Source organism: Lathamus discolor, chromosome W, assembly GCF_037157495.1.
Source record: "Lathamus discolor isolate bLatDis1 chromosome W, bLatDis1.hap1, whole genome shotgun sequence".
Taxonomy (NCBI): domain Eukaryota; kingdom Metazoa; phylum Chordata; class Aves; order Psittaciformes; family Psittacidae; genus Lathamus; species Lathamus discolor.
In genome coordinates this window covers 33,357,153-33,381,478 of record NC_088908.1, presented here as the reverse complement: position 1 = coordinate 33,381,478, position 24,326 = coordinate 33,357,153, and the positions used below count along the sequence as shown (strand labels likewise).

At 43.8% G+C, this 24,326-nt stretch overlaps 1 protein-coding gene and 1 long non-coding RNA gene across 8 annotated transcripts in view; one reads left to right on the top strand and one right to left on the bottom strand.

Moving 5' to 3' along the window:
- The first annotated feature begins 1,242 nt into the window (after nucleotides 1-1,242).
- On the top strand, nucleotides 1,243-19,949 carry LOC136004479 (uncharacterized). Of its 2 annotated transcripts, none has more exons than XR_010608484.1 (3): nucleotides 1,243-1,461; nucleotides 11,147-11,295; nucleotides 14,112-19,949. It is a non-coding gene; the product is annotated as an uncharacterized LOC136004479 (long non-coding RNA). The 2 variants fall into 2 exon arrangements; XR_010608483.1 differs by having other exon boundaries at nucleotides 11,147-11,346.
- Nucleotides 18,049-24,326, bottom strand: part of LOC136004477 (chromodomain-helicase-DNA-binding protein 1-like) — a 119,467-nt gene continuing 113,189 nt past the window's right edge. For all 6 annotated transcript variants that reach the window (XM_065660988.1, XM_065660989.1, XM_065660987.1 and 3 more), the window contains 4 exons: nucleotides 20,607-20,703; nucleotides 20,346-20,403; nucleotides 19,227-19,437; nucleotides 18,049-19,028 (listed from right to left, as the gene is read on the bottom strand). In XM_065660988.1, the coding sequence (XP_065517060.1) occupies nucleotides 18,665-19,028; nucleotides 19,227-19,437; nucleotides 20,346-20,403; nucleotides 20,607-20,703 (730 nt within the window). In that variant the 3' untranslated portion in view covers nucleotides 18,049-18,664. The remainder of the gene's footprint in view (nucleotides 19,029-19,226; nucleotides 19,438-20,345; nucleotides 20,404-20,606; nucleotides 20,704-24,326) is intronic.

The following is a 24,326-nucleotide window of genomic DNA, read 5'->3' as shown; positions in this document are numbered from 1 at the left end:
TCCAGTAGCATCTTGCCTTTCTTGTATTGAGCAGCCCAGAAGTGGACACAGTACTTACCAGGGCTGAGTAGAGGGGGAAGATCATGTCCCTTGACCTGCTGGCCACACTACTCCCCATGCACCCCAGGATGCTACTAGCCCTCCTGGACACAAGGGTACACTGCAGGCTTATAGTCAACTTATCATCCACCAATACTCCCAGGTGGTTCTCAGCTGAACTGCTCTCTAGTGGGTCAACTCCCAACCTGTACAGGTACTTGGGGTTCTTCCTCCCAAGATGCATTACCCTGTGCTTGCCATTGTTGAATGTCATTAGGTTTCTCTCTGCCCAACTCTCCAGCCCATCAAGGTTTTGCTGAATGGCAGCCCAGCCTTCAGGCATATCAGCCACTCCCCCCAGCTTTGTATCGTCAGCAGACTTGCTGAGGGTACATTCTAGCCTTTCATCCAGGTCATTGGTAAGCAAGGTGAATAAGACTGGACCCAGTACTAGTCCCTGGGGAACACCACTGACAATAGGCCTCCAACTGGATTCTACTCCACCGATCACAACTCTCTGAGCTCTGCCATTCAGCCAGTTTTTGATCCACCTCATTGTCCATTCACCTAACCCACATTTCCTAAGCTTGCCTACGAGGACGTTACGGGAGACAGCATCAAAAAGCTTGCTGAAATCAAGGTAGGTAGCATCTAGTGCTCTCCCCTCGTCAACCTGTCCTGCCATGTCACCATAGAAGGCTATTATACTGGTCAAGCAAGATTAACTCTTGGTGAATCCATGCTGACTACTCCTGATGTACTCAGTACTCCTTCTCTTCTACATGCTCAATGATGACCTCCAGAATGACTCAGAACCATGCAGCCACTCGCTCACTCCCCCTGCTCCTGGAGGGATGGGGAGGAGAATCGAAAGACTGTAAATCCCACAGGGGTTGAGATAAGAACTGTTGAGAGCTTTTTAACAAACAATGGGCATGTGAGGGATGCAGGACTCTTGCCATTGGTTAGAGTTTGTAGTAAGGATTAACGGCCTAGTTCACAGATTACTTCAGAGCAAATTTGTGGCCACGTATGTGGAAGTTCTGCAGGAGGGAAACAGCTCCCAGATGCTGAAGAAGGAACCAATCATCTGCCTTTGCATTATGTGTAGAAACCAATCATTATAAAGCTTAAGGGCGTGACCAAGCTTGGAAACTATAAAAGGCAGTGCTCTGAAGTGAATAAAGGTCAGTTTCTGATTACATTAATCATTCTGCTGTCTGCTGATCTTCCGCAAATGGTGCCCGAACAGGGACCCTCTTGCTGTTGCTTGACTGAGTGAAGAAGACAGCTGGAATAGGAGGGGAGCAGAAAAGCCGACCAAAGGGGTTGCTGTCCTGGCAACTGAAGAACCAGAGTGTACTCTGAGGTATCCACGCGGAAAGGGAAGCGTGATGAGAGAGGGAATCTCACTCTGATCAGGTGAGCGGTCGGGGAGGAGATGGGAGTCTCACTGTTGAAAGAAGAGGTGGCAGTAATAAAGCTCCTCCAACATATCCTTTCTAAGAGAGGACTAACATATGATGACAGTACCTTGAAAGCCCTTTTAAAATGGGCAAAGAACCAGGAGCTAATTTTGGGAGAGGGTGCAGCTTTTGAGCTGCAGGCGTGGGACCAGATTGGATCCGCTTTATGGGAAGAAATTAGTAAGGGATCCAAGGAGGTTCATAAATTAGCTACCTTGTGGCAACTGGTTAAAGAGACTTCAGAAGAAATGAAAAGTGAAAAGGCAGCCGCTGCGTTTGCATTCGCTGCGCTTTCGCCGAATTCCTCTGGGACAGAATCTGATTCAAATGAAATATTTTCCCCGATATCAGTGCCCGGACCAGCACCGGTACAAGCCTTAACCGTAAACCCCCTTCAACCATCACAATCAACAGCTCCTGAAGTGAAAAAAAAAAAAAAAAAGAAGATCATGGAGCCCATTGCCCCCACCACGACCCCCCATCCCCCTGAACATCTGCCAGTTTCCCCTGCGGCTGCAAAGACTGAGGACAGAGATGAAGATGATCTTTTGATCCAGTCCCTATTGCCCCAAGAAGGAGCCTGTGCATATTCATCGGACTGCTGTTGTTGCTGCTCCTGAGGTTCTGATGCCTGATGATTCTGATGCTGATCTGGATGGTCCTTTAGACCCGGGGCCTATTGATCTGGAAAAGGAGTCTGATTTATATCCCCCAGATCCTCATGATAAATGGGCAGCTGTAGAGGGAGAAGTGAGATGGGTGGGGTATGCAGATGTATTGTGTGCTTTCCCTGTGATGTATGTGCTGGATCAAGACCCGCGGTGGGAAGGTCTCTCGTATGCTCTTATCAGGGGTATCGGGTGGACTGTGGTGGACCGTGGACTTGGGGCCCCATATACAACTCATTTGATAAAGTCTCTCTGTGATACTCATGTACTAGAAGTTGGCAAATATGTCTATGTTTCTATTGACGCTTGGGAACCTTTATAGATATTGCTGGCCACTTCTTCTGACATAGGCTGTCCACCTGTGTCGGAATGAGTGTGCATTTTGGTCAGTATAAAAGCCGAAGCCTCATGCAACGTGGGGGAGGCAGAGCCTCTGCGGGGACGCTCACTAAAGTTGAGCCTGCCACCTCGCACTGCGATGATGCTTCTTGGAGCTGGTTTCCTCATAGTCTTCACAGGGTCCTTGTGCCACGTTCTGTACGTGGGACTGTGTAGTGGGAGTAATGATTGTCTGGATTTTGTGTTTCAAATATTGTAGTTGTGTGGAGTGTGCTTGTGGGATCCCATACGTATGTGTGTGTGTGTGATGAGGGCAGATGGTGTTCTATGTATTTTTTTGTTGTCGGGTTCATGTAAAAGTTCTTAACAGATAGCAGTTTAACATTTCAGGCAAGAAAGGGTTAATGCAAAAGTGCGGTTGCTGGCAGGTGTTTATGGTTGCTGCTGAAGCAGCCAGGCAGCTGCAGCTGCTGTGGAGTAGGCAGGCATTTATAGCTGCTGCCGAGCAGGCCGCTGTTTGTAGCCATGCAAAGCAGGGTGAACAACTTTGGGGAAAAAAAAAAACAACCAAGAAGCAAAACCCAAACCTCTCCATCTATTGAAGTATTGAGGCAGTTTGTAGAGACACCACAGTGTCGTGGTTTAAACAAAGCCTAAAGAGCGCCTGCAACACAGTGGGCGCATGGTAGGAGCCTTGCTTAGTGTGTTTAAAGTAACCTGGGGGTGAATCCAACACTTGGAGGAACAGATCACTTGAAACAAGAACTGCTAACTGAAAAAGCAAGAAGGGTAGTGCAACCACAAGCTTTATCAGCCGTCACCTAAGCAGCATCAGGGTGGCAGAGAAATAAAAAAAAAAAAAGGGTAATGATGCAGCAAACTCCTTGACTGTTAAAAATGTGCAGTTTACTTCTGCAGCTGCTTTACATTCCTTTTGCATCAGAATGCCTCTACTTTAAGGAAACACTTAAAAACCGGTCTACTTTTCAAGAACTGATAACCCGGAAGAGGGGGTATATTTCTGTCCTCCTACCTACAGTCCATGGCAGCTGCCTGCAAAGTTTGTCAAGCCTTGCCATGAGTTGGACAGATGAGTGGAAAAACCCAATGCCTCAGCTACAGGAGCCGACTGTGAACACCCCAAGCAGAATCAGAGAAAAATGAATGACTGCAAAACATCACTTGGAGGCAACTGAAAATTAACAACTTGAATAAGTGTACTTGTAAAGTAGCTATTATTAGAGGCTGTGATTTTGTATATAAAAGCACCTGTATTTACTCGCCAGTTGCTAATATGAAACTACACCTTGTATTGTATGGATTTGTCACCTGCAAAAGAGATGTTAGAGCATGCAAATTTGCAGTAGCTGCTAGAAAGATTCTAATATGACGGTAGTGTTATAAAGCAGGTAATGGAACAAATTAAGAGGGTGGGAGAACTCCACTGGTAAGAAATTTCTTTGGCTAGTCCCTCGCTGCCATCAGCATCTTCAACATGCTGCTGCACCCTGTAATAGTTACTCTGCTAATGTAAATCTGTATGTGCTTTGCCATAGTAGTGACTTGTTACTGGATGAAGCAGGTGAAACTCTGCATTGACATCAAGGTGCAAGGACTGAGGCTGGCCAAATGCCTGCTACCACAGTCAAGGGCAAGACTGGCTTGGCCTCTGTGTTTGCCACCAAGAGGAACCTTTAGCTCCACTGTTGGCTGCAACCCAGCAGGTGTGGAGCGGTGGGGACACATGCCATGCCAAACCTTGATGTGAGGGATGGCCTCCCCTGTTATCAGAGAGCCATCCATGAGAAAAAGGGCAGGCCCAGCAGCCTGTGGCTGGCATATGTTGGAGGTATGATCTAGTCCAAATCCCCTGCTCAAGTAGGGTCATCTAAAAGATATATAAAAACAAAAAAAAAAGGGAATGCAAGGATTTTCTCCACATGACAAAGTAACCAAAGGTGTATTCCACACCACAGCATGTCATACCCAGTATATAAACTGGGGGGAGTCACCCGGCAGGCTGGATCACTGCTTGGGTCAGGCTGGGTGTCGGTCGGCGGGTGGTGAGCATTTGTATCGTGCATCACTCATGTTTATTGTTGTGTTTTGGGTTTTTTTCCTTCCCTTTTTAGTTTTATATTCTCTCCCCTTGTTATTTCCCATATCATTCTTAGTAGTAGTGGTAGTAGTAGTAGTTTCGTATTACACTTTAGCTATTGGACTGTTCTTATCTCAACCCATAGGGTTTACATTCTTTCCATTCTTCTCCCCATCCCACCGCTCCCGGCAGGAATAACAGGGGAAGTGAGGGAGCGGCTGTGTGGTTCTGAGTTACCTGCTGGGTTTAAACAACAGCACAAATGAAAACAGGAATCCATTCACTACTCCCAACTGGCAGGCAAATGTTTAGCCACTTCCAGGGAAGCAAGGCCTCAGCATGCATAATGTTTGCTTGGGAAGACAAGCATCATAACCATGAATGTTTCCCCCTTCCTCTTCCTTTCCCTGAGATATTATTGCTGAGCATGATGTCATATGTTTTAGAATATCCCTTTGGTCAGTTTGGGTCAGTTGTCTTGGCTATGTTCCCTCCCAGACTCTTGACCACTCCTGGCCTACTCACTTGGTGGTGGATAAGGGGGGTGGGAGGTGAAGAAAAAAAGCGAAAGCCTTGTCACTGTGCAAGCACTGTTCAGCAGTAGCCAAAACAATGGTGTTTCAGCAACAGTGTTTTAGCCAGAAATGCAAAGCATAGCACCATATGGGCTGCTATGAAGAAAGTCAAATTCGTAACTTCATCCCAGCCGGACCCAGAATAGTGGACTTTGTCAGGCAGTATAGAATCATGGCCATAGCTGTAAATATCACTGCTCGCTCTGCTTGTCTCACAGCTGTTAAGTTGATTTGGGAAAAAGGATAAGGTGACCTAGCTGCAGGCTGTTGCGTGGATATGGATAATGCTTAGAGACACACAAGGCCCTGGCTATTAAACAGCAAACCAAATGTTTGGCTATGATTTTCTATGAGAAGTGCAAGTAGCAATATCCATTGTGCCATGCCACTTGGCTGCCTTTGACTCCAGTTTGTAGTGAAGTTCTAGCACTACTTAGCAACAACTAAAACATCAGTGTGTTATCAACATTATTCTCAGACTAAAGACAAAACACAGCACTGTACCAGCTACTAGGAAGAAAATTAACTCTATCCCAGGTGAAACCAGTGCAAAAGGCAATATGGCTGGGTGTAAGCTATCTAGGAGATTTTTTTGAGTGTGCCAAAGAATTTCTCGATGCAGATGATCAAAGACCCAACCTGGGAAGATGCTTTGCTGGATCTGTTACAAACAAGGAAGACATGGCTGGGGGTGTGAAGATCGAGGGCAGCTGTCATGGTTTAAGCCCAGTTGTCAATCCAGAAAAATCCCTGATTCCCATCCATAAAATGATTCCTTTAGCGGAGAGTGGAGACTAACAGTAGACTATCGCGGCCTGAATAAAGTCATACCACCACTTAGTTCTGCTGAACCGGACATGCTAGAACTTCAGTATGGACTGGAGTCAAAGACAGCCAAGTGGTATGCCACAATTGATATTGCCAATGCATTTTTCTCAATTCCTTCGGCAGCAGAGTGAAGGCCACAGTTTGCTTTTACTTGGAAGGGTGTCCAGTACACCTTGAGCCGACTGCCCCAGGGGTGGAAACAGCCCTACCATCTGCCATGGACTGATCCAGACTGCACTAGAACAGGGGCAAGCTCCAGAACACTTGCAATACATTGATGATATTATTGCGTGGGCAATACAGTGGAAGAAGTTTTTGAGAAAGGGAAGAAAATAATCCATTGCTGAAACCACCCCCACAGGGCATTTGCCACCATCCATGAGTCAATAGGGAGATAAAGTACGGGCCATTTTTCTCATTCAGCAATGTCGAAGGCCAGCTGGATGGCTTTCACCTCTGCAAACTGACTCAATTCACCCTCTCCTTCAGCAGTTTCTGCAACTTGTCATAGGGGACTCCATACAGCTGCCTTGCATCTCCGATGCTTTCCCACAATACAGCAGGACCCATCAGTAAACAAGGAATGTTGCTTATAACTTTCTGACAGTTCATGATATGGTGGGGCCTCTTCAGTACGCATCACCTCCTCTTCTGGTGACATTCTAAAATCTTTGTCCTCTGGACAGTCCATGAATTCCTGGATGACTGGGATTTCCTATTGGAGCTCATTCTGTAAATAGTGCGGCCCACTTACTCCATGTAGCATCAGTTGCATGATGTGTAGAGGAGACCCTGCCTTTGAACATCCAGCCCAGCACGGGCAACCTGGGTGCCAGGAGGAGCTGGGCTTCAGTGCCAATCACTTCTGAAGCAGCTCAAACCCCTTCATAGGCTGCTAGTATCTCTTTCATTTGGGGTATAGCTGGCCTCAGATCCTCTGTATCCCTGACTCCAAAAGCCGAGGGGTCGACCTCAAGTCTCCCCTGGAGCTTTCTGCCAGAGGCTCCAGGTAGGACCATTCTCCCCAGCTGCGGTGTACAGTACATTTTTTACATCAGGCCCGGTCCGGACTGGTCCAAGGGCTACTGCATGGATTATCTCTCATTTAATTTGTTCAAATGTTTGTTGTTGCGCAGGGCCCCATTTAAAAACAGTCTTCTTCCAGGTCACATGATAGAGAGGGCTTACAATCAAACTGTAATTTGGGATGTGCATTCTCCAAAACCCCACAACACCTAAGAAAGCTTGTGTTTCTTTCTTATTAGTTGGTGGAGACATTGTTGTTTTGTTGTTGATCACATCTGTGGGGATCTGGCGATGTCCATCTTGCCATATTATTCCCAAAAATTCAATCGCCTGTCCAGGTCCCTTGTCTTTACTCCGTTTTCTGGCAAAACTGGCTTTTAGCAGGATTTGGATTATTTTCCTCCCTTTCTCAAAAACTTCTGCTGTATCATCCCACACGATAATATCATCAATGTATTGCAGGTGTTCTGGAGCTTGCCACTGCTCTGCCAGTGAGGAGGGGCATGGGAAGCTGGAAGGAAGCAAAGACAGGACACCTGACCCAAACTAGCCAAAGGGGTATTCCATACCACAGCACGTCATGCCCAATATACAAACTGGGGGGAGTTATGCAGAAGGCCTAGATCACTGCTCGGGTGAGGCTGGGTATCGGTCAGTTGGTGGTGAACAATTGTGTTCTCTTCCCTTGTTATTTCCCTTATAATTATTATTATTGGTGGTAGCCGTAGTAGTTTTGTATTATATCTCAACCCGTGGGATTTTGATTCTTTCGATTCTCTTCCTCATCTCTCCAAGAGCTGGGGGGAGGGGGGGGGGGGGAAGTGAGCAAGCGGCTGTATGGTTCTGAGTTACCGGCTGGGCTTAAGCCACAACAGCCTGTCTTCATACAGGAGGTGGTCCAGTCCCCTGATCATCCTCGTGGCCCTCTTCTGGACTTGCTTCAACAGCTCCATGTCCATTTTATGTTGAGGACACCAGAACTGTACACAGTACTCCAAGTGAGTTCTCACGAGAGCAGAGTAGAGGGGCAGGATCACCTCTTTCCACCTGCTGGTCACGCTTCTTTCGAGGCAGCCCAGGATACAGTTGGCTTTCTGGACTGCGAGTGCACACTGCTGGCTCATGTTAAGTTTCTCATCAACGAACAGCTCCAAGTCCTTCTCCGCATGGCTGCTCCGAATCTCTTCTCCACCCAACCTGTAGCTGTGCCTGGGATTACCCCAACTCTGCAGGCATATCCTCAACAATGTAGACTACACCTGGGTGTAATGACCACAGCAAACCCACTGTTTATGTCGACTTTGCAGAGAAAAAAAGCACAATTCAAACAAAGTCTGGTCCAGAACCACAAAATGCCTAACTGTCCACAACGAAGACTAAAATCTGCAGTTACTGACCTCTGATATGCAGGAACTTTTCTTTAAAAACAGCTCTCTATTTAAAACAAGACACAGACTGCACACATTTTGCTCTCTAAAGAAAAGGTGAAAGTAAATCCATAAGCAATGGTCATGCTCTGTCTACCACTCAGAGAACATCTCAGATTTTGAGATGTCAAGTGCAATACGGAACCTATAAAAAGTAGTCATTAAATAGAAGACAGATAAGATGCTTTGCTAATGCTATAGGAGCTATTGCCTCTGTTTATGTAGATTTTTCAGTAACTGTGGAGTCCAGAAGTAGCTGACACTGAATATGCATTTTCAGATTGGACTCTGTGCATGTTGACACCCATGGTTCAATATCAGAATCCCTGCAGGTGTCTGCAGACTTTCCAGTGAAATGGGTCAAGTAGCTGCTTCCCTGTTGTGTACAGGCTAATTCAGATTGGTTATAGACTTGGCATTTGACATCTTCTCCTTTGGACTACGGCTCTGCTTGATCCAAATTTGCCACTGACCTTTCAGCAAGAACTCAGTGATGCAGATTGTCTTCGAAGCAGTGTATAGGGGGAACCATATGACAAATCTGACATGCAAAATTGGAGAATAATAAGAAATATGGTATCTTCCGCAAGGAGGTGAAATAACATCACATATCTGGAACACTTTCAAGGATGGACCAAAATTTAGTTTCAGTTCAAATATTTGCTTGAGTCAATTCATAGGCCAAGGATCACCTTGGCCATAGTGTTCATCTTAAATCATCTAATGCAGTTGGTAAACGTGGTTTTCATTCTCACAACATAATATCTTTTTTACCTGGGTGGTGTCCTGGGTTAAGATTTAACAGTTATTTTTCTCCTTCTCAGTAACTGGTGCAGTGCTGCATTTCGGCTTTAGTCAGGGAACAATGCTGATAACACACTGATTTTTTAGTTGTCGCTAAGTAACGCTCACCCCAATCAAGGCCATTTCAGTCTCTCATGCTCTGCCAGTGAGGAGGGGCACAAGAAGCTGGGAGGAAGCAGAGACAGGACACCTGATCCAAACTAGCCAAAGGGGTATTCCATACCACAGCATGTCATGCCCAGTATATAAACTGGGGGGGAGTCGGCCAGAAGGCCCAGGTCACTGCTCAGGTCAGGCTGGGTATTGGTCGGCAGGTGGTGAGCAATTGTATTGCGCATAAGCTGTGTTTATCAGGGTTTTTCCATTCCCCTTTTGGTTTTATATTATCTCCCCTTGTTACTTCCCTTATAATTATTGTTATTATTAGTAGTAATAGTTTTCTATTATACTTTAGTTATTGGTCTGTTCTTATCTCAATCTGTGGGGTTTACATCCTTTTGATTCTCCTCCCCATCCCCCTGAGAGCGGGGGGAAAGAAGTGGGGGAGTGAGTGAACGGCTACGTGGTGCTGAGTTACCAGCTGGACTTAAGCCACAACAGGTGCACATACACGCTGCAGTATTTTAAATTATACATGGAAGGCACACAGGTAGATTTAAAATCAGTTCATTTAGCTGGATAGTCTGGTTGTCTACTATCACAGTGTTTCTCTTCCTAAATGTTCCCATATCTTGACCTTAAAAATTTAGTGTTGCCATAAGTTCTTAATTTATTGCATGTTAAGATATTGCAGGTGTTCACAGAGGTGAGGGAAATGTAATCATGGACTCATGGACTCATGGACCAGAAACTATTCCATCTGGCTGTATGACCCATCACACCAATCAAGTAGTTGATTCAAATTGCGAAGTATGCAAAGGAGCAATGGGTACTCATTGTTGGAAAAAATGTATGGATTCAAGATTCAGAACATGTATTTCTCAGAGGATATGGTCTAGGGCAATTTTAATGCTCCTACTCTCAAAAAAAGATGGGAGGGGAAAGGCCATATCTGCTAAACAAATAAATTGTTCACGCCCAATTCTGTACCAGATAATGCTTGTAGCTCAGACCAATGGCTTTTAAACAAACACTTTCTGTTCCTATCTTGTAACATTTTTTGTGTGGACAGAGGACTTTGGAAAAGAAATTACTAATGTTACGATGTATTCCCAGAGCAGCTGAATTGCAGAGTTGTTTAAAAAAGCAACATCTTATTTTAAAAACAAAACAGTTTTCTTCACTGGACAATGTCGCCTATACAGTAGAACTCACACGGATAGACATACTGAAGTCAGTATGAGAACTCACATTAGTAAATTTGGAAAATAGAAATTTTAAGCTTAAATCTTAATGACATATATCAAGACATGAAATTTGCCATTTAAAATAAAATTTACTTTAGTTCCAGTTCTGCTGCTACTTTTTAAATTAAAATTAAGGTAAGATAGAAATTAAGCTGAGATATAAATAGATATTAGAAATGGACAGACTTTAAAAACTATATACATTGGTGTGTAGGTACAAATAGATATGATAGAAACATAGAACGGTTACGGTTGGAAAGGACCTTAAAGATCAGCTGGTTCTAACCGCCCTGCCATGGGCAGGGACACCTTCCACTAGACCAGGTTGCTCAAGGCCCCATCCAACCTGGCCTTGAACACTTCCAGGGAGGGGGCATCCACAACTTCTCTGGGCAACCTATTCCACCTTCACAGGGAAGAATTTTTTCCTAATGTCTAATTTAAATCTCCCCTCTGTCAGCTTAAAGCTATTCCCCCTTGTCCTGTCACTACATGCCTTTGTAAAAAGTGCCTCTCCACATTTCTTGTAGGCCACCTTTGGGTATTAGAAGACTGTTATAAGGTCTTCCTTGAGCCTTCTCCAGGCTGAACAACCCAAAACCTCTCAGCCTGTCTTCATGGGAGATGTGCTCCAGCCCCCGATCATCTTCGTGGCCCTCCTCCGGACTCACTTGAACAGGTCCATGTCCTTTTTGTCATGGGGACCCCAGATGTGGAAACAGTACTCCAGGTGGGGTCTCACAGGATCATAGTAGAGAGGGAGAATCATCTCCCTTGACCTGCTGGCCATGCTCCTTTTGATGCAGCCCAGAATACGGTTGGCTTCTGGGATGCAGGCACACGCTGCTGGCTCATGTTGAGCTGCTTCTCATCAAGCAACACCCCCAAGTTCTTCTCCTCAGGGCTGCTCTGAATCTCTTTTCCACCCAACCTGTAGCTGTGCCTGGGATTGCCTCGACCCAGGTGTAGGACCTTGTACTTGGATGAACTTCATGAGGTTGGCATTGGCCCACTTCACAAGCGTGTCAAGGTCCCTCTGGATGGCATTCCTTCCCTCCAGCATCTCAACCAAACCACACAGCTTGGTGTTGTTGGCAAACTTGCTGAGGGCACACTCAATCCCACTGCCCATGTCACCAACAAAGATGTTGAACAAAATTGGTCCCAACACTGACCCCTAAGGGACACCACTCATTACTGGTCTCCAGCTGGACGCTGATCTGTTGACCACAACTCTGCATGCAGCCATCCAGCCAATTCTTTACTCACTGAAGTGTTTCTTGTATGCTCCTATTTGGGTTCTTTTTTTCTTTCCCATTTCCAAAATATTATTTTAAATAATACTTTCTTCTGATAGGCAATATCTTCGGTATTCAGTACGCAATTGTTTTGGACTTTGTGTTTTAATGCTATCAATGGTGAAGAGCTGATGAGGGGGCATTTTGCCTGGACTGATTTGTTTCACTTTTTTTTTTTTTCAGATAAATTAATATTAATTATTTATATTTTAACATGATTATTTTACTATGTGTAAAGCCATGGTATTTCCCATAGTATTTACTATTCTCTCCAAGAAGACTTTACTTTTATTAATATACATTTTAAAACTAGTACCTCATTAAACATCATGCCTACCTATAGTTTGGCATATGAATAATGGAACAAGACATATTGCTTTAAAAATGTCACAAGCCTGTTAAGCTTACCAACTAAACTGAAAAATAACAATACCATGTAATTTCTTTTCAGACTAAATGAGTATTCCTACATCACCACCACCACTATCCCAATTTTTTTTCCCTGTTGTATCATTCTTGCACTTTTACTAGCATGCCAGTAAAAGAAGTGCAGAATGCGCACTGAGCCTCTGCCCAGCCCATCACGATGCCCTTCCTTTGTCCTCACACTCTCCTGCACATTAATTTTGTTTCTTTTCACAACCACTCAATCACTGAGCACAGAGGTACTCCTGCATGCTCTTTGCCCCAATATATTTGTGCAGAGAGCTGTCTACCAAACCCACCTTGTCCAGCATCTCTGTTGACCGTCACTCCTAGGAAGGTTACTGCCAGCCTAGCAATCACCACATTAGGTTTATTCCTGCTGCAGAAACTGCTCCTGGTTTCAGCTGGGATCATAGTATCACAGAATAGTTAGGGTTGGAAAGGACCTCAAGATCATCTAGTTCCAACGCCCCTGACATGGGCAGGGACACCTCACACTAAACCATGTCATCCAAGGCTTCATCCAACCTGGCCTTGAAGACTGCCAGGAATGGAGCACTCACAACCCCCCTGGGCAACCGATTCCAGTGCCTCACCACCCTAACAGGAAAGAATTTCCTCCTTATCTCCAATCTAAACTTCCCCTGTTTAAGTTTGAACCCGCTACCCCTTGTCCTGTCACTACAGTCCCTGATGAAGAGTCCCTCCCCAGCATCCCTATAGGCCCCCTTCAGGTACTGGAAGGCTGCTATGAGGTCTCCACGCAGCTTTCTCTTCTCCAGTCTGAGTAGCCCCAACTTTCTCAGCCTATATTCATACAGGAGGTGCTCCAGTCCCCTGATCATCCTCGTGGCCCTCCTCTGGACTTGTTCCAGCAGTTCCATGTCCTTTTTATGTTGAGGACACCAGAACTGCACACAAGACTCCATGTGAGGTCTCACAAGAGCAGAGTAGAGGGGCAGGGATAATTATTTTTCTTCTTAGCAGCTGGTACAGTGCTGTGTTTTGGCTTTAATCTGAGAATAATGCTGATGTTTTAGCTGTTGCTAAGTAATGCTTACCCTGATCCAAGGACTTTTCAGTCTCTCATGCTCTGCCAGTGAGGAGGGGCACAAGAAGCTGGGAGGAAGCATAGACAGAGCACCTGACCCAAACTAGCCAAAGCGATATTTCATACCGCAGAACTAGTATATAAACTGGGGGGAGTTACCTGGAAGGAACCAATTGCTGCTCAGGTCGGGCTGCGTATCGGTCAGCAGGTGGTGAGCAAATGTATCATGTATCACTTGTGTTTATTGCTTTTTTTTTCCTTTCCCCTTTCAGTTTTAAATTCTCTCCCATTGTTATTTCCCTTATCGTTATTATTATTGTTATCATAGAATGGTTAGGGTTGGAAAGGTCCAGATCCTCTGGCATCTCTCTTCTAAGCAATTTGCAACATCACCTAGACCTGGCTAATTAAAGATTCAGAAAAAATAGCATGCAGCTTAATGCACAAAATGAATACCCAGGATGTCTGAAAATTTTGTTCTCCTCCAGCACACAGCCTATTTCATTTAAATCTAGTAGGCTGTTGGGTGCCTTTTTTTTCCTAAACACTTGAGGTTTTAGACTTATTTTTCCTTTACTGCATTTGCATAAAAAAGTTCCCACATACACTATTTCAAAACACTGCAGGAAACTCTTTAAACACTGTTGTAAAAGTGCCTTGTGACTTGTTACTAATGTTTACTGCATTAGAACACAGTTAAAGGGGTTTTGTGTTTTACAGCTTTGGTTGCTTCAGTTCTTCTACACCAGATGTCACAGAAGCAATTATCCACAAGCCAAAAGGACTGAAGCCGCCTTCTCCAGTGCTACTTTGGCAATGGCTCAGGTGTCACCACTACTAATGAGTGCTAAGAAATCCTATCACAGAGATTCCTCTTTGGTTTCACTAGCAGCTCAGCTGTCATGCTTTACCTTTTGAAGCTTATTAATATAGTTGATATTTTTGATCACACTGTAAATGAGCCTACATGTAAATATATAGAGACCTATACTTGTATATATCATTTACCGATTAGAGTACAGTGATAATGACTATTTATATGGAGGACACCTCTGTACAAAAAGCCAAGAGGAAGAACCAGAGAAGACTTTTCTCATCTGTATCTCCTGTTGTATTACAAATGCAGACCAATATTAAGCCTCCTGCCTTTCTCATTAAATGAGCCAGCTGGGCACTAACAACAGAAAAATCTGGTGTTGCTAGAGCAGGAAACCTACATGATGGAAACTGCCCTCTGGAAGTGTCTCTTTGATCCACCAAATTTAAGACACCTGAAAAAACTCACATTCTAGTCTCAGCACTCCTTTAAGAGGTTTTTCTAGGTTATTTTACTGCAGTAGTTGGGCTTGTTGCTCTCCACTCTCCAAGCTCCAGCAGGATCTTTGTTCCTGGTAGTAAGAGACCCAAAGGAGTGCCACTCAGGCTGCACCAACCTGCAAGGGGATTTCTCCCTAGTCGCAGGGGATGGAGAGCGTCAGCACCCAGACAGAACCGCTGAGAGGGAAGGCTGCAGTGCAGACCTCAAAGTGTAGTAAGTGCCTCCACTCGTCCCTTGAGGCAAGGGTGCATAATGGACAGGGCTGCACTCAGTGAGCCCTGGTAGAGGACCTCCTACAGTAGGTGGCTGAGCTGGGGGAAAATGTCAGTAGGCTAAAAGATGTCAGGGAAGCTGTGAGGGAGCTGGACTGCTTGCTCCAGGCCCAAACTATGCAAGGGCCACAAGCGTCCACCTTAGCACATATAGAAAAGGAGGGTGTTAATCCAGGAAGCTGGGAGATAGTAACAAAAAAAAACAACAACCACACAAAACAACACAACAACAACAACAAAACAAACCCAAAAAACAAAAAAAGGAGGAGGACAATTAAAAGCAAGGGCCTTCTTCCACTGCTGCTGGCTGATGTTCACTTTCTCATCGACCAGCACACCCCAGCCCTTCTCCACAGGGATGCTCTGAATCTCTTTTCCACCCAACCTGTAGCTGTGCCTGGGATTGCCCCGACCCAGGTGTAGGACCTTGCACGTGGATGAACTTCATGAGGTTGGCATTGGCCCACCTCACAAGCATGTCAAGGTCCCTCTGGATGGCATCCCTTCCCTCTAGCATCTCAACCAAACCACACAGCTTGGTGTTGTTGGCAAATTTGTTGAGGGCACACTCAATCCCACTGTCCATGTCACCAATAAAGACGCTGAACGGGATCAGTCCCAACACTGACCCCTAAGGGACACCACTTGTCTCCGGTCTCCATGTGGACATTTAACTGTTGACCGCAACTCTCTGCATGCAGCCATACAGCCAATTCTTTATCCACCGAGTGGTCCATTGTCATAGTCCATTAAGCCTAGCCAGCAACCCAGAACCACGCAGCCGCTCACTCACTCCCCCCCACTTCCTCCCCCCACTCCCCCACAAGCAGCGGGTAAGTCTCAAGGGTATTCTAAGTGCCTGGAACACTATCTTGGACCTTGAGAACCAAATCTTGTGGCGACACGGCACCCCAGAGAGAACTGAGTCAGACAATGGGACTCATTTCCAGAACAACATTATAGGCACTTGGGCCAAAGAGCATGGCATTGAGTGGGTATATCACATCCCCTACCATGCACCAGCCTCTGGGAAAATCAAATGGTACAATGGGTTGTTAAACACTACACTGAGATCAATGGGTGGGACTTTCAAACACTGGAATACACATTTACCAAAAGCCACCTGGTCATCAACACTAGGGGATCTGCCAACAGGCCTAGCCCAGCCTAATCAGAACTTTTACGTACCGTAGAGGGGGTTAAAGTTCCTGTGATGCACATGAAGAATTTTTTGGGGAAGACAGTCTGGGTTATTAAGGCTTCAGGTAAAGAAAACCCACCCATGGGATTGCTTTTGCTCAGGGACCCGTGTGTACATGGTGGGTAATGTGGGAAGAGGGGGAAGTCTGTTGTGTACCTCAAGGAGATTTAATTTTGGGGGAAAACAGCCAATGAACTCCACTAGATGCTGTTGCCTGATATGTAACACTTTCATAGCCCACCAGCTAAATTCCCATCTCTACCACTCTGGGCTTTGAAAGGAATATATGTGCTGTCATGATCATCAGTGGAGAATAAACTCATGGGAAAAGCCAGCAGCAGCGGAACTGTCATCATGTCACCATCGACTGACCCTGACTTCCCGCCAACCATCACCCCAACAAAGAATGAACCTTGATGAAACCAGACGAGCTCAGCAGTGACCAGACGAGTTTAGTGGTGTCGTCAGCAGGCAGCAATCCAACACTACAAACTGTCTCTTAAAGACTGCCCTGAAAGACTGTTGCAAGAGATGGAGCCTGACATCATGGGCTGAATGAATTCAGCAAACTTTATAGGGTTGGTCTGTGGACTAAGGAATGATACATCTCTCTTTTTGTGCATATATATATATGAGACAAAAGCGATGGTATATTGAAAAATGTGGGATCTGAGCATGACTTGAATGGTATGGAATAAGGGGTGGATAGGGTCCTGAGTTCAGCTGTAGCAGTCATTTTTCTCCTTCTTAGTAGCTGGTGCAGTGCTGTATTTTCTACTTTAGCCTGAGAACAGTGCTGATAACTGTGGAGATGTGGCTAACAGAGAAAGGCCACGTTCCCATCAACGAGCTGAAATAGAACATTTGTTTAGAGAATGGTGCAGACTTACTAGCACCAGATAATGAGGAACTGAGGGACATCTGGAGGGAAGCGCCATGCTCTGGCCAATTACAGACAAGGACACTAACTAATAAACAAGATAAGCACATAAAAATAGAGGATATAAAAGTACACAGTTTATCCGCAAAAATAATGAGCTTACGCAATGCCAATTCCTTATCCACTGAGTGGTCCATCCATCAAATCCACGCCTCTCCAGTTTAGAGACAAGGATGTCGTGTAGGGGTTTCAAAGGCTTTGCACAAGACCAGAACTTTTCCCTTATCCACCCATACTGTAACCTCTTCATAGAAGACCACAACATATTAGCTCCAACCACATGATGCCAGGGTAGACATTTATCTTCCCTAATTATGTTGTGTATTAAAATTTAGTACTTAGAGTTTGCTATTTTTATGGTTAAAGGAGAAAGGTACACTGTAGAAAAACAACAGCAGCAAACGAGCCCATATATCCTTTTAAATTTAATTTGTCAGACAGAAGTTATCTACGTACAGTAAGTGTACATTGTAATAATTCTATTAATAGAAAGCCATTAGAATCTAATATAGTAATTGGCTGCATAGCACATTTGACATTATTGCCCATTTTAAGAGGGAAAACATGTATTTTCAATAAATTTTGGCTGATTTGGATATTAAACACTCCTTTAAAACCAATGGACTGGAAAAAACTTTTCAGATAGAAGTTTAGCTGAATATTTCCCACCATTTCATCACAAAAAATCACAATATTGACAGTTTAATAGAAAAATAAAAACAAAACATGTATATGAAGCATCCAATAAAACAAGGGCATTAAATGAAATAAAAATGTTGCATTTCCCCATTTTTGTATTCTCAACAGTGATTTCATAAAGATATTTTATTAAAAATTGTTAGCACTTTGTGACTTTGTTTCATACTTGTGACAAGGCCTGAGTTGGTGGGGAATGGAACAAGGAAAAAAAAAGAAAGCTCATTCAATTAGTTTGCAATAATTTTCAGCCATTTATTTTGTTTTGTAAAAAGGCATTATTACAACTGATCACAAACAGAAGAAATCCTGGGTATTTTACAGCTATAGGTACAGAACTTAAATATTCAAGCTTGTGATGAAAAGCGGCAACGTGGTTGCAGTGTACAACGTAAAGAAATAGCTTTGGAAAGTGAGCCGAAGCCCTTGAGAACTCTTTACTAAGAAAACAAAACAAACTCTTAATTCTTTCCTGAAATATGACCACAGGTCAGTGTTTAAAAATTCATTTAAAAACAGAAATTGAACTGTGTTCAGCCTAAAAACAGTCTTATAAGATCCAGTCTGAACGGGGCAGTGTTGAGGTCCCAGTAAAAGTAAACATTTTCCATTTCTTAAAGAGGGGAAAAGAAAAAAAAAAAGTGCCACAACATGTGCAGCATAAACTTTAAATACAAAAATATTTTTCAGTTGTTGGGATAATAGATCATGCATTCTGGAAAGAAGTAACAGTACTGCTACTGACAGAATACCCAGTCCATATCTTTCAAGTCACGTAAGGCTTTCAAGTCACTGTGTAGCTTACTGCATATGGCTAAAAGAAGATTCAAAAAATGGCAATCTTTGTTAAGTTCTCTGGCTACTCCATGTATGTTCAGGTGTACTTTTATGATCTGATGAGTGTTCAAATGGAGATCTGTGTCCTAAAGGAGACCTTGAACCATAAGGAGACCTCTGATCTAATGGTAACTTTGGGCCACTACCAGAAGCTCTGTGGTCCACTTGCCAGTCTAAGTGGTACCTATAATCCCTGGAAAATTTATGATGGCTGTACTCTGAAGTGGAACGGTGATCTGAAAGTATCCTGTGGTCTGAATGGGAACGGTGATCTGAATGAGGCCGACTGTCTTTTAAACTTCCTTCCAGGTTTGACCTGTGATCTCTGCTCCTGTGGTCATCCAACTTTCTATGCTTACTATCACTATAGTATCTGAAAAGATTTACTTATATTAGTATGACTGAACACATAGTAAGAACTACAATTATGTCAATTAAGTAGAATTGCATTAGAGAAATTTCTTTGCAATTCTGCATTACTCAGAAATGGTACTTTGGTACTTACTACAAGCATACTGCAAAGCTAGGAAGGGAATTCTTAACAGATTTTACAATTGCTGAATCAATTTACCTGCTGTCTTGTTTATAGTGATCCCAGTCTCTGTGGTCTTTTCCATTGCTGAAGGATGAATAGGACCTTTTCCTAGAGTCACTTTTCTTACGAGCATCTCGCTGATGCCTGTCCTTATGATGGTCATGGTATTGTGGCAAATGTCTATCAGAAGAATAATTGTCCCTGCTACTGTCATCATGATTTGTATTCTCTTTCAGTCTTTCAACATCTGTTTAATAAAGCAGAGGTTATAAGGAAGTCTCATACACAATAAATTTTTTCTTTACCAATTCAAACAGCACTTCTACCTGTCAGATTTAAAGCAATGTGAAAGCAGAATTATAATTTGAGAAAAACAAGATCTAAATAATAGAAAGACGAATGCACTAATGTGAGTGAACTGAAAGAAACCTCAGAAGTAAATAGAAGGCAAGCAAGCTAGAAATATAGATATGTAGGGTTGAAAAACTAAAATTTTCCACCTTGCAGACTGGAGAGGTCCAAATCAGCAGTGAATAGAGACCAGGTGTTCTAGTAGAGCAATTTTAAACAGAATAGTAGGAAGTTCCTCTCTAAGGAGAGATAGTCCTCGCATGAACATCAGTTTTAGAGGTATACCTTGTTGATGAAAGGCTTTTAGTAGCATTACTAAAATACATTATACTAATTTTAAACCCATGATAACATACTCAAGGTTTTACATAACATGATATACAACCAAGTATTATAAGAAGGCAAGTGTGGGAGCATAGAAAACCAGTATTATTGTCAACAGTAAAAGACATCCCATATAACTGGTTGCTAACCATGTCATCAGGGAATATCTTTCTTATGATATGCTGACATTACAACTGCTACAAAAAGGTATAGAACCTCCAAGAAGTGTTGAGCTGGCCATTCTCCCTCCTCAAAATTAAATACAAAAAAAGAATGGCCAAATAACTTGCTAATAAAATCAGTAAGTACTAAGTTCAGTCTGTGCTCAGCTGTATTTCATCAGCAAACGAGTGAAGTTACACTAAGTCAGGCTATGATATCCAGCAATATGGGAGTTCTAGGAGACAGTTTTAAGCTTATTTCATTTTCCATACCATCATTTAAGATATCCAGCACAATAATGTACTCAAGATTTCTTACCTGGATTTCTAATTACACAGGTACTCACATTGCTGCTAATATTCTGGTCACTGTGTTGCTAAAAGAGACAAATACGAAAATTGTCATTGATAAATCCCAAAGTTGCATCTGAATTCTTCAGAAAATGTCCTAAGAAACAGACTAGTTTACTATACAGTAGAATACACTTCAAATGTACTAAGTGTACTCAATCGATACTTAATAAAACAATTATAAACTTAGAATATATATTTGTATATTTAGAGAGCTTGAAAGTGTTACCTGAGATTCTTGACGTTTTTTGATTGCATGTTTATACAGCTTGTGCAGCTTTCTGGCATCAAATTCTGTAAACTTAGAGACAAAAATCCACAAGTTTCTGAGGAAAAAGAAAGAGAGGTTATAATTCTTCCATATTATGAATTCTTATTATGTTGTATTATACAACAGAACATGGACTTAACTATTTCAACAGTACTTCAGTAAACTGAAATCATTATAAAGTCTGATACACAGAATATTACTGTGAGAGACTGAACTGAGATCACATTCCACTGTCCATTGTCTCAAAGACTGCTGTGCGAGGAACTGGGATAAGACTCCACCATCCATTACTGGTGTGAGGAACTGAGATCACATTCCACTGTCCATTGTGTGCAATCAACCAGGAATGTGAAGTAGGTACTTCCCCCTAACACATAATAAAAGGGGACAAAGGTAATCACCAGAGTAGGCACTCACCAACGAAGACTATGGATCCTCAGGATGCCACTGGATCCATGGTTTTGACTATCTCTCTGCACGATAGTTGCAAATGCTTGCTTAACTCTATACTTTTTTCCAAACTGCCCTATTGCTACTAAATATATTTTTAATAATAATATTTTTATAATAGTTATCTTTTTATAATAAGCAAATGGATTGATTGTGGTACTTGACCTCATTTGTGTCTTAATTTCACTCTGGGGATCATGAAAAAATTATTTCTGACACTTGGTTTTATCCAGTCGGACCTTGACAATTACCTAGCTGCACAGCAAATAGTACTTAGCTGTATTTCAAGCATTTGAGAAATTAATTCCTTTAACAATTTCTTATTTTTAATATTTATTACAATGACTGCAGAATGCAAAGTGCATGAAAAGTAGTATTCTGTTAATAGAATTATTTGTGCAATTGCATAAAAACATAATGTTCAATTTCTTCTGCAAATCTTTTGAGAGATTGTTTGAAATAAGACAGAAAACTTGAGTATTTACTACTCAGTAAAGATTCTTCCAAACTTGAAATCCTGACGTGTAAGAAATTTGACCTACATTCCTCATTTCCTAGATATCAGTGCCAGGATTTTTCTACAGAATTCCAAAGCCTGGTCAAAGCTTTTGAAACCAAATGAGAAATCTGAAAGAGGATGGAAATAGCCTGGCAAAACTTTTATCCTAATCTATGCTATGAAAGAAGAAATGAAAACAAATCAACTCTTAAAGACAACGCCAGATGTAAAGTTTAGAATTCTTTTAGCAAAGTTTACAGGTGGAGTGCTTAAAAGACTACAGAATACTACTAATTAGTGCTTAGTTCAGAAACTTCTCAAGCTTGTAGGCTGAAGAAGCATCTATCTGCTCTTTCACTGTGATGATTGAAACATGCTGTGCTTGTCCTGGGTTCAGCAGTAGCAGTCATTTTTCTCCTTCTTAGTAGCTGGTGCAGCATTGTGTTTTGACTTTTGGACTGGGAACAGAGCTGATAACACAAATGTTTTAGCCTGACCGAGGACTTTCTGAGCCTCATGCTCTGCAGGGGAGGAGGGGAAGCCAGGAGGAAGCAGAAACAGGACACCTGACCCAAACTAGCCAAAGAGGTATTCCGTACCACAGCACGTCATGCCCAGGATGTAACTGGGAGTTACCCGGAAGGGCTAGGAAAGGCAGGGTTGGACGAGGTATTGGTCGGTGCTTGGTTGGGTGGGGTGGGGCAAGTTACCGGTCGGCTGGTGTTGAGGTGTTGTATTCTCTTCCCTTGTTATTTCCTTTATCATTATTATTAGTGGTGGTAGCAGTAGTGATTTGTGTTATACCTTAGTTACTAAACAGTTCTTATCTCAACCCGTGAGAGTTGCATTCTTTTCGATTCTCCTCTCCGTCCCTCCAGGAGTAGGGGGAGGGCAAGAAGAGGGGAGTGAGAGAGCGACTGCATGATTTATGGCTGACTTTGTTTAAACCACAACAGTTCTTCTTGGCGCCCAATGTGGAGCACGAAGGGTTGAGATAACGACAGATCTGATCGGATTAATAGTCACTTGCCACAATAGAATCATAGAATAGTTAGGGTTGGAAAGGACCTCAAGATCATCTAGTTCCAACCCCCCTGCCATAGGCAGGGACACCTCACACTAAACCATGCCACCCAAGGCTTCATCCAACCTGGACTTGAACACCGCCAGGGCTAGAGCGCTCACAACCTCCCAGGGCAACTGATTCCAGTGCCTCACCACCCTAACAGGAAAGAATTTCCTCCTTATCTCCAATCTAAACTTCCCCTGTTTAAGTTTTAACCCGCTACCCCTTGTCCTGTCACTACAGTCCCTGACAAAGAGTTTATTGGCTCTCAAAGTTGTTTCTCTTGATCTCACAGTTTCAGAATGCTGTACATTACTTAGAGCCGGTATTTGCTGTGTTAGTGTTTATCAAGTGTGGGGCTTGGGCTAAGGTTCTTGTTTCATTGTACTTTATGGCAAAGACTTGTAACACGGATGGGCTCCGGCAGCAGGGTGGGATGGACGTGTCAGTAGACTTGTACCTGGCCCTCCCACTGCTCTTCACCGTCCTGGCCCTTGTCCTCGCCTCCGTCTTTGTGAGGCTGCAGAGAGCTGAAAGGGAGCGGCCCTGGGAGCTGGCGGCGGCCGAAAAGGCCCGGGAGAGCAGCCCCAGGGACCAGTCAGTGGCGGGAGCAGGGCCGGAGGCCAGGAAGGAGGAGGCTGCTGAGCAGCGGGAGGAGGCGACCGAGGAGCCCAGCCCCACGGTGGCCGAGAGCATCCCCCGGAAGCCGCCCGCCGAGCCCCAGGAAGATGCAAGAGTCTACGCAGCATTTCCCAGCAAGGCAGAGGAGGAAGATCTGCACTCAGGAAAAGAGAAGCTGGTGGTGGGAGAGCCGGCAAGCACAGCAGCTACACCAGCCCCAGGGACAAGTACAGCAGCATCATCTTAGAGTTCTGAAGGTTTTGAATGGCCTTTGAGTACCCTTGGGACCTGCCTGCTGATTGTGATGGGGATCAGCATGTTGGCACACACACAGAGTGTGTTCTATCCACGACCATTTCGTCTGATCTCAAAAGTTAAGCAGAGTAGGGTTTGGGTCTTGTCTAGGGTTAGACGATGATACAGGAGGAGCAGGAGATTTTCCCCAAGGCTGGACAGTCATGAGTGGCAGGGTGTGTGGGACAGTATGGGCAAGTATCTAGTCCACTGGGCCCCTCCAGTGCTTTGGAAGCATCGGAGGTGGAAGGCAGCTGTATGGAGTCCCCAGCTACAAGCTGCAGAAACTGCTGAAGGGGACAGTGAATTATTTTGAGCCTGGTGGGCCCACGACACTTCAGGCCATCAGGGCATAGATGCAACATAGAGATGGACTCATGACTGAGGGGTGGACTTAGCAATGGACACTATTGATTAGGTTAGTGAACACTGCACACAGGCTCTCCTGCTCTGAGAGACTGTTAAAAGAGAAGGAGCTTGACATCATGGACCAGATGGACTAAGCAGCTTTATAGGGACTGGTCCATGCACTAAGATAAGAGTGCACTGAGATAAGAGCGATGGTATATTGAAAATGTGGGATCTGAGCATGACGTGAAAGGTATGGAATAAGGGGTGGATACTGTCCTGGGTTCAGCAGTAGCAGTCATTTTTCTCCTTCTTAGTAGCTAGTGCAGCACTGTGTTTTGACTTTTGGCCTGGGAACAGAGCTGATAACACTAATGTTTTAGTCTGACCAAGGACTTTC